Source organism: Myxocyprinus asiaticus, chromosome 16 (assembly GCF_019703515.2).
Source record: "Myxocyprinus asiaticus isolate MX2 ecotype Aquarium Trade chromosome 16, UBuf_Myxa_2, whole genome shotgun sequence".
Taxonomy (NCBI): Eukaryota; Metazoa; Chordata; class Actinopteri; order Cypriniformes; family Catostomidae; genus Myxocyprinus; species Myxocyprinus asiaticus.
Genome location: NC_059359.1, coordinates 2,929,340 through 2,946,435, shown reverse-complemented (window position 1 = coordinate 2,946,435; position 17,096 = coordinate 2,929,340). Strand labels below are relative to the sequence as shown.

The 17,096-nt window shown below is 35.0% G+C and overlaps 1 protein-coding gene across 2 annotated transcripts in view; it reads left to right on the top strand.

Moving 5' to 3' along the window:
- Nucleotides 1-17,096, top strand: part of LOC127453596 (mannosyl-oligosaccharide 1,2-alpha-mannosidase IA-like) — a 278,918-nt gene that overhangs the window by 164,116 nt on the left and 97,706 nt on the right. For both annotated transcript variants that reach the window (XM_051720073.1, XM_051720072.1), the window contains exon 3: nt 3,970-4,085. In XM_051720073.1, the coding sequence (XP_051576033.1) occupies nt 3,970-4,085 (116 nt within the window). The remainder of the gene's footprint in view (nt 1-3,969; nt 4,086-17,096) is intronic.

Genomic DNA, 17,096 nt, shown 5'->3' with positions numbered 1-17,096 from the left:
TACAAGCTGTGGAATATTTTTCATTAAGGATGTAAAGAGAATTTAATAACTTCAAATTAAGTGCCACTAAAGCTGTGGAGTTGTTGGAGCTCTTAGTGTTAGATGAGGGAATTGAGGAGCCACTATTGTGCAGGAAAACTCAGGCTGCAGCTGCTATTATTTAGTTGTTTTTATTTAGTTGCTGCCACAGCGCACCATTAATGATCTTTGTTACAGTTGTACAACAAACTGTATGAAATAAGCCCAAATAATTAGAAATGTACATTCTTACAGGAATAGTTCACCCCAAAATACAAATTACATCAACATTTACTCACCCTCATGTTGTTCCAAACCGGTATGACTTTCTTCTGTAGAGATGAGCCAATTTCTTTTGGGATTTTATTTTTATCTTATTTACATGTACATTTCTAAATTTTACCATTAATTTGCATATACAAATAAGACATAAAATAAAAGAAAAAGAAAAAAGAAAATTGAGAACCCACACTTCTATAAGTTGAAACATGAAGAAAATATGAGAATGGAGGCCGATTGCTGCCATCTGTTGAACAAAATATAAATAACATGACTTGAAAATCATGTCATGCCAGTAACAGCGGGTAGATGACTGTAGCCACATACTGTGTAGTCTGATGGCTTGTAACCTAATTTTATATTTTACAACAAGATATGCATTTGTATATATATTAAGACATTATCAAACTATTTTGTCAAAGTTTAGCTTTTTAAAATTGATTTAAAGTGTCAGTTTTTGTAGTTAATGTCATTACGCTTGCAATCAAACCTGACCATGGTGTTACAAATAGAAGACACAGAATAAGCATTTTTCTACCAATAATTTATTTCAAACATAAAAATTCAATAACTCAATGAAAAATGAACACCGAGAAACAGCAATGAAATGCAAAATTCAGAAAATTAACTTTAAAATAAATAAAAAAACAGAAGAATCAGAGGAAACATTTTGCAACTTTCTTATTCATTTTTCAATGGTCGGCCGTGAATACCAAAGGTGTCTCTTTTTTTTTTTTTTTTTTAACGACCACTTAGACTTATCGAATCAAGCCCAATTTTTTTATATATATATGTTCAGTTGGCAAATGGAGTAAAAGTCACCAAGTCTTGTAGTGCTCAGATAAAGGAAACCATTTTTATTAAATGAGGAACATTTATTTCGGTCAAAAATGACCGAATACCATAGGAGAGTTAAATGAGTAAAAAAAGCACAGTATCATATGGGTTTGGAATAACATGAGGGTGAATGAATGATGACAGAATTGTCATTTTTCAAGAAACAATGTAAATAAAATCAAAATTAGAAGACAAATTTATTCATTTTTTGTAGCTGAGCAGTTGAACTGCCAAGATGAGTCCCTGAATAGTCAGTAACTCTGTGGGTAATTGTTAGCCTAATTATGCATTAACCTACTGTACATTTTCTCACTATTTTCCACATTTTGAAAACATTGAGCATGTTTACATGGCCACCAATATGCTGATAACTACCCAAAATCAGATTATTAAAAAAATACAACAACATAAGTAATCTGTGTGTGACACTTGGGACATTCTCCCTAGCAGCCACTAGAGGTTGCTAGCAGGATAAAGACTTAGTTTGAAGATTGGTTTTGGTTTTTGTTGTATCTCTGTTCTCTGTGTTCCTCTTGATTGATCCCAGTTGTGTCTTAACCTTGTTAGTTCTTGTGTGTATATTGCCCTCGTGTTCTCTCTGTCTTTGTCAATTGTTAAACTTTCATGGAGTTTTAATTAAAGCCTGCACATAGGTCCTCCTCCTCACCTCTTTCCTGCAAACATTACACCGTGTTTACATAAAATGTGAAGTCATGGGATTATTCTCTGCTTTTACATCAAAATGTAAACAGTCATGCGCACAACACTTGCAAACATTGAAAAGGTTGGTTAGAACGTCTTTAAAGGTCTTTACAAGCAACGCAAAACCCTACTATTTTAGTCAAGTTATCATTACAGTCTAAACTCTAAAGTTGTCATTAATAAAAACAATTAAGTAATTATGACACATTATTTGAAATGTCACATTTTGGAATCAGAACTCAAATCTATACACTGGCTTTAAGTACTACTAACTCAAAATAACCAAGTACAAAATTGTGGCTTTTACAGTAAAGTTTCTTGACTGTTTTCAAGGCGTGTCGCAAGAATTTTGGCTTGTGTGTGTAAATGAACACTATAAGGCCCTGTCCCAATACCCACACTTGCGGCCTTGGCCACTTGAGTGTGCATATACATGACAGGAAGTAAGTGTTCAAGACTGTCTCATGTCTACAACATGCCAAAGCTCGGTGCACTTAACCCGCACTATATCCACAGTAATCAAAGTTAAAAACGTTTCTTTTTGTGCAGGCTTACGATTTTTCCAAAGGTGTAAACTTGTATATGTGCTTTGTACCTCTTTATCATGCATTGCAGTTTGTACAGCATAGCTGTATTGATGTATTTTGGTGATATTTCTTTTATTATGGTTGTACAGCACAGTGGTCAACTACTGTTGTTTTTATTGTGCTCTATAAATAAATTGATTTGATTGATACCGCTTTGGAGCGGTCTTTCAGGCTAAGTGTATCCCAGAGTTCATCACGATCAGGAGCTCATTCCCCACCTACCCGAGCGATCGGTGTATTTTCGCCATGATGACGCCAAGGGAGGCTTTTCAACATAAGTTATTTATTATAATCAGATAGTGAAACGTAAGTGAAGCATATATTTATTTTTGTATAAATTAATATATTCAACGTTGTATAAAATGTTTGGGATGACTTAACAGCAGCATCATAATTACAAAATATTATTTAAGTGTATATTTATATACCTATTTATTATCCTTCTCATCCAATAATCACATTATTTAGTTTGTTCTTGCCTAATACTGCTGTTGATTTTGGTCATTTATCAGCCAGTGTGACATACAATATTCAGTCTAGTAAATGTTGTTTTAAAATTAAACAATTATTAACTACAACCACGGTTTCTCATCTTTATGTATTTAAAATATATGTTGTAATGCTTTTAATTTGTTGTATGAAACCACATACTGATAAGTTGTGTAAAGCAGTCTTTGGTCATCTTATATAAATAACAAGCCAAAGCATATCATAGAAATGGTTTGTATTAGTAGCTATTAATGGATCAAACAGATTTATAGAATAAAGTTTTTATTTATTTATTTATTATTACGTTTATGCAGTGTATTGAGAAACAAAGTAGAAAAAAATTGCTTATGTTTCATATTTTACAGCAATTATGGACAATGCAATTTTACAGTTAAACATTTTTTAATGTGCAAAGTATTGAATATAAAATAATGAACTTTTTTACAATTATTTTCACACAATAAAAACATTATAAAAATGTACTTACATATTTTCTACAGCACAATACACTTCCAACAACCAGTAGTGTATTAATAAATGAAAAGATGGGTAAAATTTTCAGTTTTTTATTATTTTAAGTATTCTATAACAGTCACCGCTACCAACAATAATCAGGTTTCAGCTGAGTGAAAATACAAAAACAGCTGTCACAACCAGCACCAACATCTTTAAGTCTACAAGTGTCCCAACCTGCAATCAAAAGTCATCCACACACTCGCAGTCTTCAGGTGTACTTGCACACTAGTGGCCAAACACCGGAAATACATAAGACAAGTGGGGGTATTGGGACAGGGCCTAAATGTCTGCAGGGCTTTGCAGTGCACTTCCCTCATACATGCTTTGGAACCTTTATTTTTATTTGGTCATGCAATAGCGGAACATTCAAGCTCTGGTGCATTTATGAATGGTAGTGAAGCCTGAGGACTGTAATACAAGTAATAAAATTCAGAAGTTCAAAAGAAGACGTAAAGTCATTAAAGTGTTTCACATGTTAATGTGTGCGGAAGTTGTCGGACATGTGTTCTTCCAATGTTGACCATATGTTGTGGGTTTGCAGGTGGCCTCAAGGGGGCTTCCATCGTGGATTCTCTCGACACTCTGTACATCATGGGTCTAATGGACGAGTATGAAGAGGCAAAAGAATGGGTTCAAAACAACCTTGACCTGAACTCGGTAAGCAAACTTTATATTGGTGCTATTCTTTTTTTTACAGTTTCTCTTGAACCAATTACTGACTCAATTTGGTCCACATACTGTCACCATGATCTGAATATGCATGTCAATCCAGCAGTCTCGAAAGTATTGGTGTGCATCTATTATGAACATTATGGGATTATTAATTATCCCCAGGAAGAGCAGAAAGATGTGGTAGGCTATATGGTGCAATAACAGACAAAGTTTTGTACTAATGTTATTTTGGGTGTTTCATGATATTTTTACAGAGGGTGTAATTTTTATTCCGCATTTAATGGCTTTTATGTATTTATTTTTAAGTTTGATGCACAATAAAGACAATTTGCATTTGTAGAGATTTGTGTCTATTATTAAATTACGGTAATCCCCAGGAAGAGCAAATGGCACATTCTGATTTCTGCCGTTATAACACAAAATAACACACACATAACACAAGTTATACGTTTTTTCTGCCTTGATCACATGCATAGTTTATTAGCAGCATGTAAAAAAACAGAGTTTAAGCAACAACAGTCACAGAAAATATACATCGTTTGGCTTCTTAGGGTATGTTTACACGACAACGATGTGCTAAAAACGGAAAAGTTTTTCCTTTGCGTTTTTGAAAAGTTTCGCGTACACATGGATCCACGAAAACGACTAAAAATGCTGTATTGTGCATGCCAGGCCAGTAGTTGGCGATGTCACTTTGTAAAGAAACACTACGCGCCTGCGCACATAAGCATTCTTCCACAGAGCGGTGCATACAAACAATGAAGATGGCGAATGCATCGAGCAATTTTGTCTGGACGGACGATGAGGTTGCTTTTACTACAATTACTTTGCTGGAGAAGTGTCAATAAACTCAAAACCTTGAGCAGCACAAACACAGTCCTGTAGTCCACCATTGTAGTTTTGAATGTCTTGCGCGTTGTTTTTAAGTACTCGCGCGCATGCCTCAATAAACTCTCAAGATGATTCAATAAACTCTGCTCATTTTTACCATCACTTCATCTCCTGCCTTCTTCTGTATTCCCCCTGCTGACTCTTGGGCTGGTAGGAGAGTAAGTTACCATAACAAGCTGTTGATGTTGACTGGTTTTGGATATCAGACAGAACTCTGATATATGGATATCTTCTGACGGAGAGAGAGGTCTTGTGTACACCGGATCTAACATGTTTTCATATTCTAAGCATATCATTGAATACTGTACATGGCATCACATCTCTGTCTATAGGCTATATACATAAGCGGTGGGTGAATGAATTGCAGGGTAAAGGTACATCAAATAAATAAATAACATTTAAAATACAAATACATTTTTCCCATCTGAATCCATACATTAAAGATTTTCAAACTGCAGGTTCTGCCTACTGTACAATGTTCACACTCCATACAAAACACTCCAAATGGGGGGGCCTGGGTAGCTCAGTGGTAAAATACGCTGACTACCACCCTTGGAGTTCGCTAGTTCGAATCCCAGGGCGTGCTGAGTGACTCCAGCCAGGTCTCCTAAGCAACCAAATTGGCCCGGTTGCTAGGGAGGGTAGAGTCACATGGGGTAACCTCCTTGTGGTCGCTATAATGTGGTTTGTTCTCGGTGGGGCGCATGGTGAATTGAGCGTGGTTGCCGCGGTGGATGGCGTGAAGCCTCCACATGCGCTATGTCTCCGTGGCAACGCGCTCAACAAGCCACGTGATAAGATGCACGGGTTGACTGTCTCAGACGCGGAGGCAACTGGGATTCGTCCTCCGCCACCCGGACTGAGGCGAATCACTATGCGACCACGAGGACTTAGAGCGCATCGGGAATTGGGCATTCCAAATTGGGAGAAAAAGGGGAAAAATCCACAAAAAAAACCCACTCCAAATGAATAAATTGTTGATTATTGTTATTTGCACAGACACCAGTATTCATATTAATAATTATACATCTCAAATTGATGCCTATCAATCCATCATTCTTTATATAACACGTAATACACATGCGCATGACGTCATCGTTTTCGTATGTTTACACGGAGATGATAACGGCACTTTTTTTGGAAAACCCGTTTTCAAAAGTTTGCGTTTTCAGGCCCCAAAACGCCGTTGTCGTGTAAATGAACCGCCAAAACGCATAAAGAGTTTTCCGTTTTTAGTTGAAAACGTTGTCGTGTAAACGGCCCCTTAGTGGGAATATACTGTAACTGTAAACTGATGTAGATGATGATGATGCACTAATAAATTCATACATATGAAGGATTTCATTTGGGTGTTTTTAGTTCGATTTGTTTTTTATTATAATATACATTTTACTCTCCAAAAATAATTCTTAATATTTTTGCCATGTTTTCCAGTAAATATATATATATATATATATATATATATATATATATATATATATATATATATATATATATATATATAAAATATCCTTGAAACAAGATACATTTATTTGAGAAACAAAACTTTATTTTATGTTTTCAGTGAACTAAGTTTACTTTTCTAACCACATTGGCATTTTTATAGTTCAGTGAAAAACACATACAGTACATTAAGCAAGATAGATATTATCTCTACAGTAATACAAAAATATTGACATGGTTACAGAATTATTACCATATAAAAAAAGACATCAATCCTTATTTCAGGTTCCTTAATATTCCAAAGGTTTTACGTTTATTCCCTTATTAAACAGCAGCTATATAAAGTATAACCTGGGGAACTCTCAACTTATGTACAATGTAAAGTACATTATGTACATTTTTCCTAACAGTTTGATTGAAATCAGACCGTATTAATCTACTAGCATTAATTTGACCAAATTTAGTGTAAGCAAATGCTAGACGGACATGTTTCATAAAAGTTTGTCTGAACTAGCTGTAAATCTCAGTCTCACTTTTTGTAAAAGCCTTCTACTGATCTGAAGCTGTGCTGGAATCAATTGTTTCTTTTAAATGTTCATTTGTTTAATTCGTAATTAAAATCAAAAGTGTTTGTTTGTCCAGGGAAATGAGACAGTTGCTCCAAATTAAGCATTGATTAAATGAAAGCCCCCTCCTTGTAGCTTCTGATCCAGTCTGACCGGGTTTTATGTGTTCACTGGACTAGTCTTTTCAGCCCGTGCTGGGTCTGCTCAGTGTGCGGTTTAGTTTAATGAATGAAGTGGAGAGTGAGGCCGGACAGGAGATGATTGAAAGAAAGATTGAGAGGCCATGACTTACTTAGAGAATAATCCTGTGATAATGGGCATCTACAGCGGCCAGAGGACAAAGAGCCCTGCCAATAATTTAGATGAGAAAGATAGAGAGTGGACTCAACTTGGCTTTGTGCTACCATTACTGATGAACAAATCCAAGATCTCTCTTCTTTAAAGAGGTCTTTTATAGGGGTTATATCATGAAGAATTACATTTCCCTTTTTATTTTTAACATAGACCTTTATCCCCAGTCCAAAAAAGAGCATTTATTGAAACTGAGCTGCTAAAATGGATCATGCAACATTTTAATGTCATGCACATCAAAATATGACATTCCACATTTACAGAAACTTATCCCATACAGTCGCAGTGACGTAATGAGGAGTAAGTAGGATAGATAATATTATTCCTAAATACCAGAAGGACTAATGATAAGAGTAAAATGTTGTAAAGTCTGTCAAAGCTTGTGCTGTTTGTGTCTGTGTGTAACACCTGCCACTCTGCAGCTCTTTCTGAAGGATCCCAACTTTACATATGAGCGACTGAAGTTCATTTTTAACAAGATCCCTGATCATTCCAGTCTGATCTGAACGTTTTTAAGGACACGTTTTAGCACAGACTGTTTTATGAATCTGTCACAATGTAAGAGGCTGTTATTGAAGGATGCAGAAGTTAAAAACTTCACTGGACATGACAAAAAATGACCTATGATTGTTTCTCCACAAATAAAGATATATGTTGGTTGGTTAGTTTACTAGTTAGTTGGTTGGTTAGTTTACTAGTTAGTTGGTTGGTTAGTTTACTAGTTAGTTGGTTGGTTGGTTGGTTAGTTGGTTAGTTGGTTGGTTAGTTGGTTAGATTACTAGTTAGTTGGTTAGATTACTAGTTAGTTGGTTAGTTAGTTGGTTAGATTATTAGTTAGTTGGTTAGTTAGTTGGTTAGTTAGTTAGTTTACTAGTTAGTATGTTTGCTTGTTTGTTTGTTTTAGTTATTTAGTAAATTTGTTTGTTAGTATGTTAGTTAGTCAGTTTGTTTAGTTATCAGTTTGTTAGTTATTTAGTTAATTTGTTTCTTTTGTGTCTTAGTTTATTTGTTAGTTTTGTTAAATTGTTTTTGTTTCTTAGTTTGTTAGTTAGAATGTTCCTTTATTTGTTTGTTTGTTTGAGTTATTTAGTGGATTTGTTTGTTAAATGGTATGTTAGTTGTTTGTTAGTTATTTAGTTTGATGGTTATTTTGTTAGCCTTTTGGTAGTAATTTAGTTAATTAGTTTATCTGGTTTGTTTGTAAGTTAGGTAGTTAGTTACTTGTTTGGTTTGTTTGTTTAATAGTTTTTTGTTCATTTGTTAGCTTGTTTGGTAGTTATTTAGTTCATTTGTTTGTTTGTTAGTTTAGTTTGTTTGTTAGTTAGGTAGTTAGTTACATGTTTGTTTGTTTTTATTTGATAGCTTTTTAGTTATTTCATTTTTGGTTAATTTGTTAGCTTTGTAGTAGTTATTTAGTTAATTTGTTTGTTTGTTAGTCAGTTAGTTTGTTAGTTATTTTGTTTGTAAAGTTAGTTAGTTAGTTAGTTAGTTAATATCTGGTTTCAAACTTCAAATACAAAGAGGTACAAATACATTGAAGTTGCATTATAATGCAAATTGGCAAACTGCTGATTTTTCCTCGAGGTTTATTTTAACATACTGCATATTTGCGAGGAAGCCTATTGGTCCATATGGATGGTGCTTTGTTTTGTTGGTCTTTCCAAGCATATGGCAACACACTCAGTTACAGTTATTTGATTAATGTGGATGTGATGAAAGTCTTGCAGGATCAGCAGCAGTGTTTATTCTCATATCGACGTGAACTCAGAATCCATTGGGGTCTGGCAGTAAAGTGACTGAGGGGTGACTTGGCCTGAGTTGGTCTGTCATAAAGACACACGGCACAGATTTATTCTGCAGCCCACACTTTGTCAAAGAGCACACCAGCCTCATCCGTCATTCGCTGCACATATTCAATCAATCCCCCCCCCAGTATTCACTCTTTAGCTGACAATTCGCCAGGTGATGAAGAGCAGACCACTTCAGCGCAGATGTCACACTATAAAAACTAGGAGCCACATTAGAAATTCTTTATTATCTGTATTATTGGAAAAAAGAACAATTGTCAAGTAAGATCATGTTTGCCTGATTAATAGACAAATATTTGCCCATTTTGACATCATCGGCATCCGCAAGTACCCGTATGCTTGTACTTTAGATATTAGCGGATATAAAGCCTTTGGTAATGGACACTGGTTGACTGCTTTTTCTTTATTGTCCAGTCTCATTCATTTCCAGAAAATAAATAAATAAATCTTGTGGTTTGTGGAAAAAAACAAATCATACATTATTAGATTCATCAATATGTATATTTGCCTATTTGCATAAGCCATAATTTTTTAAAGATCATATATCAATTATGAATTATTAATAAATTATGAAACAAATTCAGTCAAGTGTGTCCAAACATTTGACCGGTAGTCAAAAAAAAAAAATAATTTAAAAAAATAATACGTATTAAATTACAACTAAGCATTGCTGCAACTAATTAAATCTATAATATGAAGTACATTTTTAAAATGGTTTTGGGAGAAAATTTCTAAACATTTCTTTTGTCAAAACAGACCTGTTAAAATAGCACCTCCCTTTTGATTATAATCATGAAGATTGCCATAGGCCCGTTTATCACACTAAATATAAGATTATTATTTTTAGATTAGCATTTCATCTGGAAAGAGTGCCACCAATCTGTCAGTGGTGGTACAAATCTTTGAAAGTAGATAAACTAATCATTTTGGGTGAAAACAATAACTAGAGTACATAAAAATTGTATATGTTTGGAGAAAAATACAGAATCCTGGTTTATATTCAAAATTTATATTTTTATTTCAGAATGTAAAGTTCTGCCTGGTGGATGAAAAATGAGCAAAATATCCCATAGACTTCCATTGAAATGGTCCCCACACATATCTAGCGATCAGGAAATTATAGAGACTTGAGGATAAGCCATTTAGTAATGCCTTAAGGACCACCTAGCAACACTTTAGCAATCACCCAAAACACCCTGACATTGCCTAAATATAAACGAGTATCATAAAAATACATTTTTTTTTGTTGTGGAGAATCCAAAGGCAAATAAGATTTAAATGGTTTTTCATTGATTTTAACTCCGGTTAACCCTTTTAGCTCTGAAGGTGTTTTTAAAGATTTCCTGTTTCAGTGGCATACCCAAAATTAAAGGCTTGTAACTCGACAAAAAATAATAAAAAAAATATATATAATTTTAGAGAAAACATTTCAGGTTTCTAAATGATATAAATTATTATACATTCTGAGAAACTGCTGAAAAATCACACAAAAAAATTTAGCCAAAAATTTACTTTTTTTCTTATTTTTCTGATTTTACATTATATATATATATATATATATATATATGTGGGAGTAAATAAGGTGGCTCCGAAAAACTGTTTTGTTTTTGTTTTATTCCCAATCATGTCAACTGTATCTGAGAAAAAAATTGTGTTGATATGACAAAGCAATCAAAAGTTATAGCATTACAAAAATAATTTATCCTAGTGTACAAAAACGTCTCCATGTGTCCAAAATCCTCTCCAAACAAATAAAACATAATAATCATACATAATAACTAATTAAACATACAAACAAAACAATAGCCCTGTTCACACATGCAACCAGGTAAATTACAGGAAAATCGTTGAGTTGCCTTTACTGGTAAATGTACCAAATGTACTGTTCACACACACCATCAATAAGGAAATTTATAGGTAAAGATACAACTTCACATTAAGGAAAGGGTCGTGTTCACACATGACCTCTAAACTGGAAATTGTAGGTAATTTTCTGGAAATGGCTGTATGTGTGAACGCGACTAATGACTAAAGGTTTGCATAGCTTGCAGACATGATTTTAGTAATGAGATTTCACAGAATGAGTTTCATTCTGTGCCATTTGAGTCATCATTGAGTCTGTGTCGTGTACTTGGCGCCATCTCCTGGTGGCCATATGTAACATTGTGCTTCGTGTGGATTATCTAATGATCTATGCATCTGATTACCTTGTGTGTGGGCTGTTTTGAAAGATAATCGCATCCTATGAGAAATGGTATGTGATTATTTATGTTCTGTTTTTCTGTCTCGTGAAGTTATAAGCGAAAATGCGGCATATAAGCAACACCAACATGTATATCAAAGACATATACTTAACCAGTACTCGCTATATTTTTGTCTGAGTAAAACAATAGGTTAGTTGTATTCTGCTCTTTAAGAGCTTTCCAACAACATATGACACATGGCTATTTGATGAGGTTTACTGTTTGCAATAATTTGTACAGTGCAATTTTCTTTTAATAAATTATAAAAACAGAACACTTCTGATTTGACTACAAATTCCAAAGAACTTGTTAAATTTTGGTCATAATGCCTACATGCATTGGAAAGCAGAGCTTTTAAGCTTTTAAATAATACCTATTTTGTGTTTGGCAAGACTATAGTTATTAATATTTTGACTTTATTTTCTCACAGGCACAACCAAGCTTAAAGGGTTAAACTGGTCAAAAATGAAGAGGAGGGTTAATATTACTAATTCAAACCTTAACAGAAAAATTCCTTTCATTAGCAGTGTGTTTTAATTCACCTTGCTCACTACTACACTGATCTGCACCATATTACTGCACTGTCAGGACCAATCAGGTGCCCAAGTAGCTTACATTTCCTCTACAATTCTGAGATGTTTTTAGCTCATAAATATGTATTCAAACTCAGTCCTCTGTCTGTCCATTTGATGGATCTGTACTACAGGAGTATCAGACATTGGGTTGTGACGGCAAAACAGGTACTTTCCTGACAGACAGTCACGTGATGAGCTGACCTCCACGTTCTTAACCAGAGCGGTAACATTAATAACCATTGACAAACCGCTACGGTTGCTCTCGGATCTGTGCGGTGAGCGGCAGCAACTGAACAAGATTGAGGTTGTGATCAGGTCAAACGAATGGAAGTAAGGATGATTCGACAGATCCAACAAGTCAAATGTGATGCAGGACGAATGTTGTTTGAAATTCGTCTTCCAAATCGTCCATGATCGTGAGTGAAATGAATCTTCCTATTTTGCACCGTCGTGGGCCTGAATAAGCAATTCCAAGTTAATCCCGGCTTTACCACCGGGCCAAGAAGGGCCAGAAGGATGTCAAGAGCATTTATCTTGAGGTCGGGAGAATGAATTTATTCACTGCAATGACTCTACTGGTTTTATAAAGTGAATACAAACAGAGGAGAATCTTAATGCCCATGTTTATACTGCAGGCGGTCGAATCGGAATAATCTGATTAGTTCCATTCTGTGCCGGTGATATTATTCACCACAGCTTGGCTCGAATCAGCCAATCAGAATCTCAACGTAAAGGGTAATTGAAGGGAATTTGGGCTCTCGAAGAAGCATTTTCTCATTACCGTGCCTGATTTGATTGCCCTATTCACACTTTCAAAATCTGCCTTGCTCTCAGACACACAGAAACACTAGTGTTGGCAACTCTGATGGCTGACGATGTTTGTTACTGCCACCGGGCCATCTTCAGCTCATTACTGTGATTAGCACCTTTTTAAAGGTGACTCAACACCTTGCTCTACACCTGAGAGTGTTACAATAACACAAAAACAATTGTGGTGAACCAGCAGGGCCGTATTGTGAGGCATCTACCATATTTAACTGAGCCTTATTTAATGAATAACACTAATTTATAGTGCCCCCTAAATTATTTGGACACTGCATGAAGTCCCATGTATGAAAATTATTGCATTGACAAAAGTATCAAACCAAGTGGCATTTCATTTAAAGAAAGATAGCGTTACATATTTTCCAAAAGAGGTCGACCGATAGTGGATTTTGCAGATACCGATAACTAATGTGGTAGAAAATGCAGATAACCGATCAGTGGCGGGCCATGCATTAAAAGTCTAGGCCTTCAGTGTGAGTCATGCCATTAAGAAAACACAGTTTCACAATGAATAAGACACCCTATGCCTTTGGGCATCATACATTATGACGCAGCTAACTAGTAATACCATTTGACATTTTAAAAACACATCCACGCACGAAAGCCAAAACTTGAAACGACACGAAACGATAAATTTCGTTTCGTCAGGGTACACGGTTATGCTGTGTTCCATTTCAGCTGGATGTGGGATATTCCTACTTGATATCTCCGACTATAAATGCATTTCATTCCCCGATATTCGGAACTGCAATGCTCCCGTTAGCTTAGCAGGGGTTTGACTCTCATTAGAGATGTCTCCTAGCAACACAACTGAAACAATGCTGCAGCGCTAGCATTTGTGCTACAGGTGTACGATTATCAAAAGAGATTATAATGTTTAATACACCTGTTTCTGCAGGCGTTTGTTAAACAAGATTTAATATCATGTAATATGGAAATGAACTCATTTATCGATATTACTTAATAAAGTGAATGTTTATCACTTACTTTGTATATCTGTCAATATGTTTGTGTGACATCATGCACCTGCATCTCGGCGAAATCGGAGTTGAGAATTTCTGCACGAGCCTACAAGTTGTAATTCTGACTTCAAGATGCATTCCATTGCACTTTTCCTTGCAGGAAGTTGTAAAATCCGACTTTCCGAGTTGAATGGAACGCAGCTCTACTTTTCAAAACTGGAAATGACACTGAATGCTCAAGCAGCCTAATTTACACTTAGAAAACTCCTGATGTTGCTATGACTATGCAAAAAGCACTTACCAATTTACTTGAAGTGAAAATCAGTCCTCCTTTCCTGTTTAATAAATTAAGCAATCGCACAATCATGCAGAACATCTCCTGTTTTTAAATCCATAAGGATCTCTTTCTCAATGGCGATAGCGGCAGTAATGACAGCCGACCCCTCAGCAAGATCTCGCGCTCTTTGCTTTCAAATTACATGAGTGCATCACTCAAGTCCAGCTAGAAGGCCTCGACTTGAACATATCCTAAAGATCACACCCACCAAGAACAAATGAATCAATCATTCATCAGATTAAGGATTTTGTAAATACACATTTTACTAGATGAGGTTTTTTATTATTATTCACAAGATATGGAGACACAATGTATGTGCTGACGGGGCATGTTTCCATATAATCACATTTTTCTTTCCATGCCTTTTCATCAATTTAGAACACTTGATTTATCTAATAAAAAAATAAAACTGTAATATGAATAAATATAGTCAGTGATGAAAGATTTATATTTTTGCAGATAACTGAGTTCCAAAAAAGCAACTATTGGCACCATCGATAAAACCAATATATCGGTCTACCCTTTACTTTTTCAAGCAAAGCATTTCACAAAAATGAGATATAATGTTTAAAATTTAGACTTAAAGAACCTATAGTGACACTTGTATTCACAAAAAAAATCACTGCATCACCAGTTGATTAAATATTGTTGAGAATTATTTTAATAATAAAAATTTTATTAGTAATTTTATTAGCCACCATAATATTAAAATAAAATATTATTATTACTAAAAATGGCTTTGAAAAGTGAAATTAGCTCTGAGAAAAGCTCAAGTAGAATTTGAGTGCAGATGATGGTTTGACATTTTGTTATTTAATGCAGTGATATTCAGACATTTTAACCTTCAGAGACCCAACCTATATTTTTATATTATTATTATTTTAGAAAGACACTGGTTATAATAATGATATATATATTTAATGATATATATTTATATATCATTAAATCTCTCTCTCTCTCTCTCTCTCTCTCTCTCTCTCTCTCTCTCTCTCTCTCTCTCTATATATATATATATAAAATCTCTCATGATATCTCATTATATATATTTATATATCATTAAATATTATATATATATATATATATATATATATATATATATATATATATATATATATATACACACATATACATATATATATATATATATATAAATAATATAGATTATTTTGTTTTGGGATGAATTTTGAAAAACAAAAAAATGCAAAATTGCAATGCTGGGCATTTAGTGTTGCAAAATTGCACTTTTTTTTTAGACAGTAAGAGGAACATTTAAATTCACAACACAATTCAACGCAAAAAATATGAAAAAGAATGTATTACCAGCAGTAAGGATAAATTCATGAACAGTTAATAAATTTGAATCATTTAAAACAACTGAGGACTATTGATATTTATGATATATATGTACTGATATAATCAAAATAATAATACAAATACCCATCTATATGTAATGTTGTATATGTAATATAATGTGAATACCATAAAACTTTTTTGATCACACTTTATATTAGGTGACCTCAACTACTATGTACCACTGTGTAACTCCATATTGTTCTACAAAATGCCCACATTTGCTGCTACTGTGGTTGAGGAACGGGTAGGTTTAGGAGTATGGCTTGGGTTAGGGTTAGTATCAGGGATTAGAGTTAGGTTTTGGGACAAGGGTTGGGTTAGGGGTAAAGTTAACAGTGTAACCACAAATGTAATTAAATGCAACAACATGCATGTACATAATAAGTACATACTATCATATGGTTAAGTACATAGTAGTTAAGGCCACCGAATATAAAGTGGGTCCCTTTTTCTTTTTTATGACGGGACAGCACAGAAAACAGCTGAACATCTTTCTGAATAGTTTATCAGTGATTTACTGAACAAGCTTCATTGTGTGAATATAGAAAAGGTTTGTCTGCTAATGCCTAGCATCACATGTTCTCTATGCTAGAAGTACAGTATGTTGAGAAGAAAAAAGATTGCAGGTGAAATACTTAATTGGAAAATTGTTAACTAACCTGTTTGTGACTTTAGCAAGCTCTGACAAACTAGATATGATTTTGTTACTTTTAACAAGCATTGCAAAAACATTGCATAAATGTCCAAATACTTTTGGAGCAACTGTATGTGTTGTTTTTTTGGATGTAAAACTGGTTTGCTGGTGTCTTGACCAGGCTTACAAACTAGCTTAACCAGCAAGACTTTTCTAGAAACACTACGCTGGTCACCAGTTACACCAGCTAAGCTTTGCCAAAGTTTTCTGTCAAATCTTTGAAAGATATTCAGAGTTTTGTTTGAGGAACTTAGTAGCAAGTAAACTAGATTTGCCCAAACAAAGTTGTATATTTCACATTGTTTTCCAAGTTATCGGAGCAAAAGACTTTACACTAGAAGAGGTATCATGTCGGAACTCCTGCTTCTCTGTGTATGTGTACGCACTGGCGAACAGCCTTTGGGCTGCTATACGATGATGTCACTGTGAATACGTGCGTGTATATGGGGGGGGGGTCCCCTTACGCTTCATACAGGTGTCCCATTTGACTGCACGCAGTATAAGCACGCAACTGACTGGTGCTGGCAAGTGTTACGTTGCATCATGGATATTAATGAACCATGTGAAATGTCAGTAGATAATAGCGGCGTGCCACTCCTGAATGCATATAGGGGAAACACTGGTGTGTGTAATATCGTCCCTAAATGACAAAACAAACTGTGATTGATCATTTTTAATGTTGTCAGATGAAGGGGGCCTGGGTAGCTCAGCGAGTAAAGACGCTGACTACCACACATGGAGTCACGAATTCGAATCAGTTCGTGCTGAGTGACTCCAGCCAGGTCTCCTAAGCAACCAAATTGGCCCGGTTGCTAGGGAGGGTAGAGTCACATGGGGTAACCTCCTCGTGGTCGCTATAATGTGGTTCTCACTCTCAGTGGGGCGCGTGGTGAGTTGTGCGTGGATGCCGTGGAGAATAGCGTGAAGCCTCCACATGTGCTACGTCTC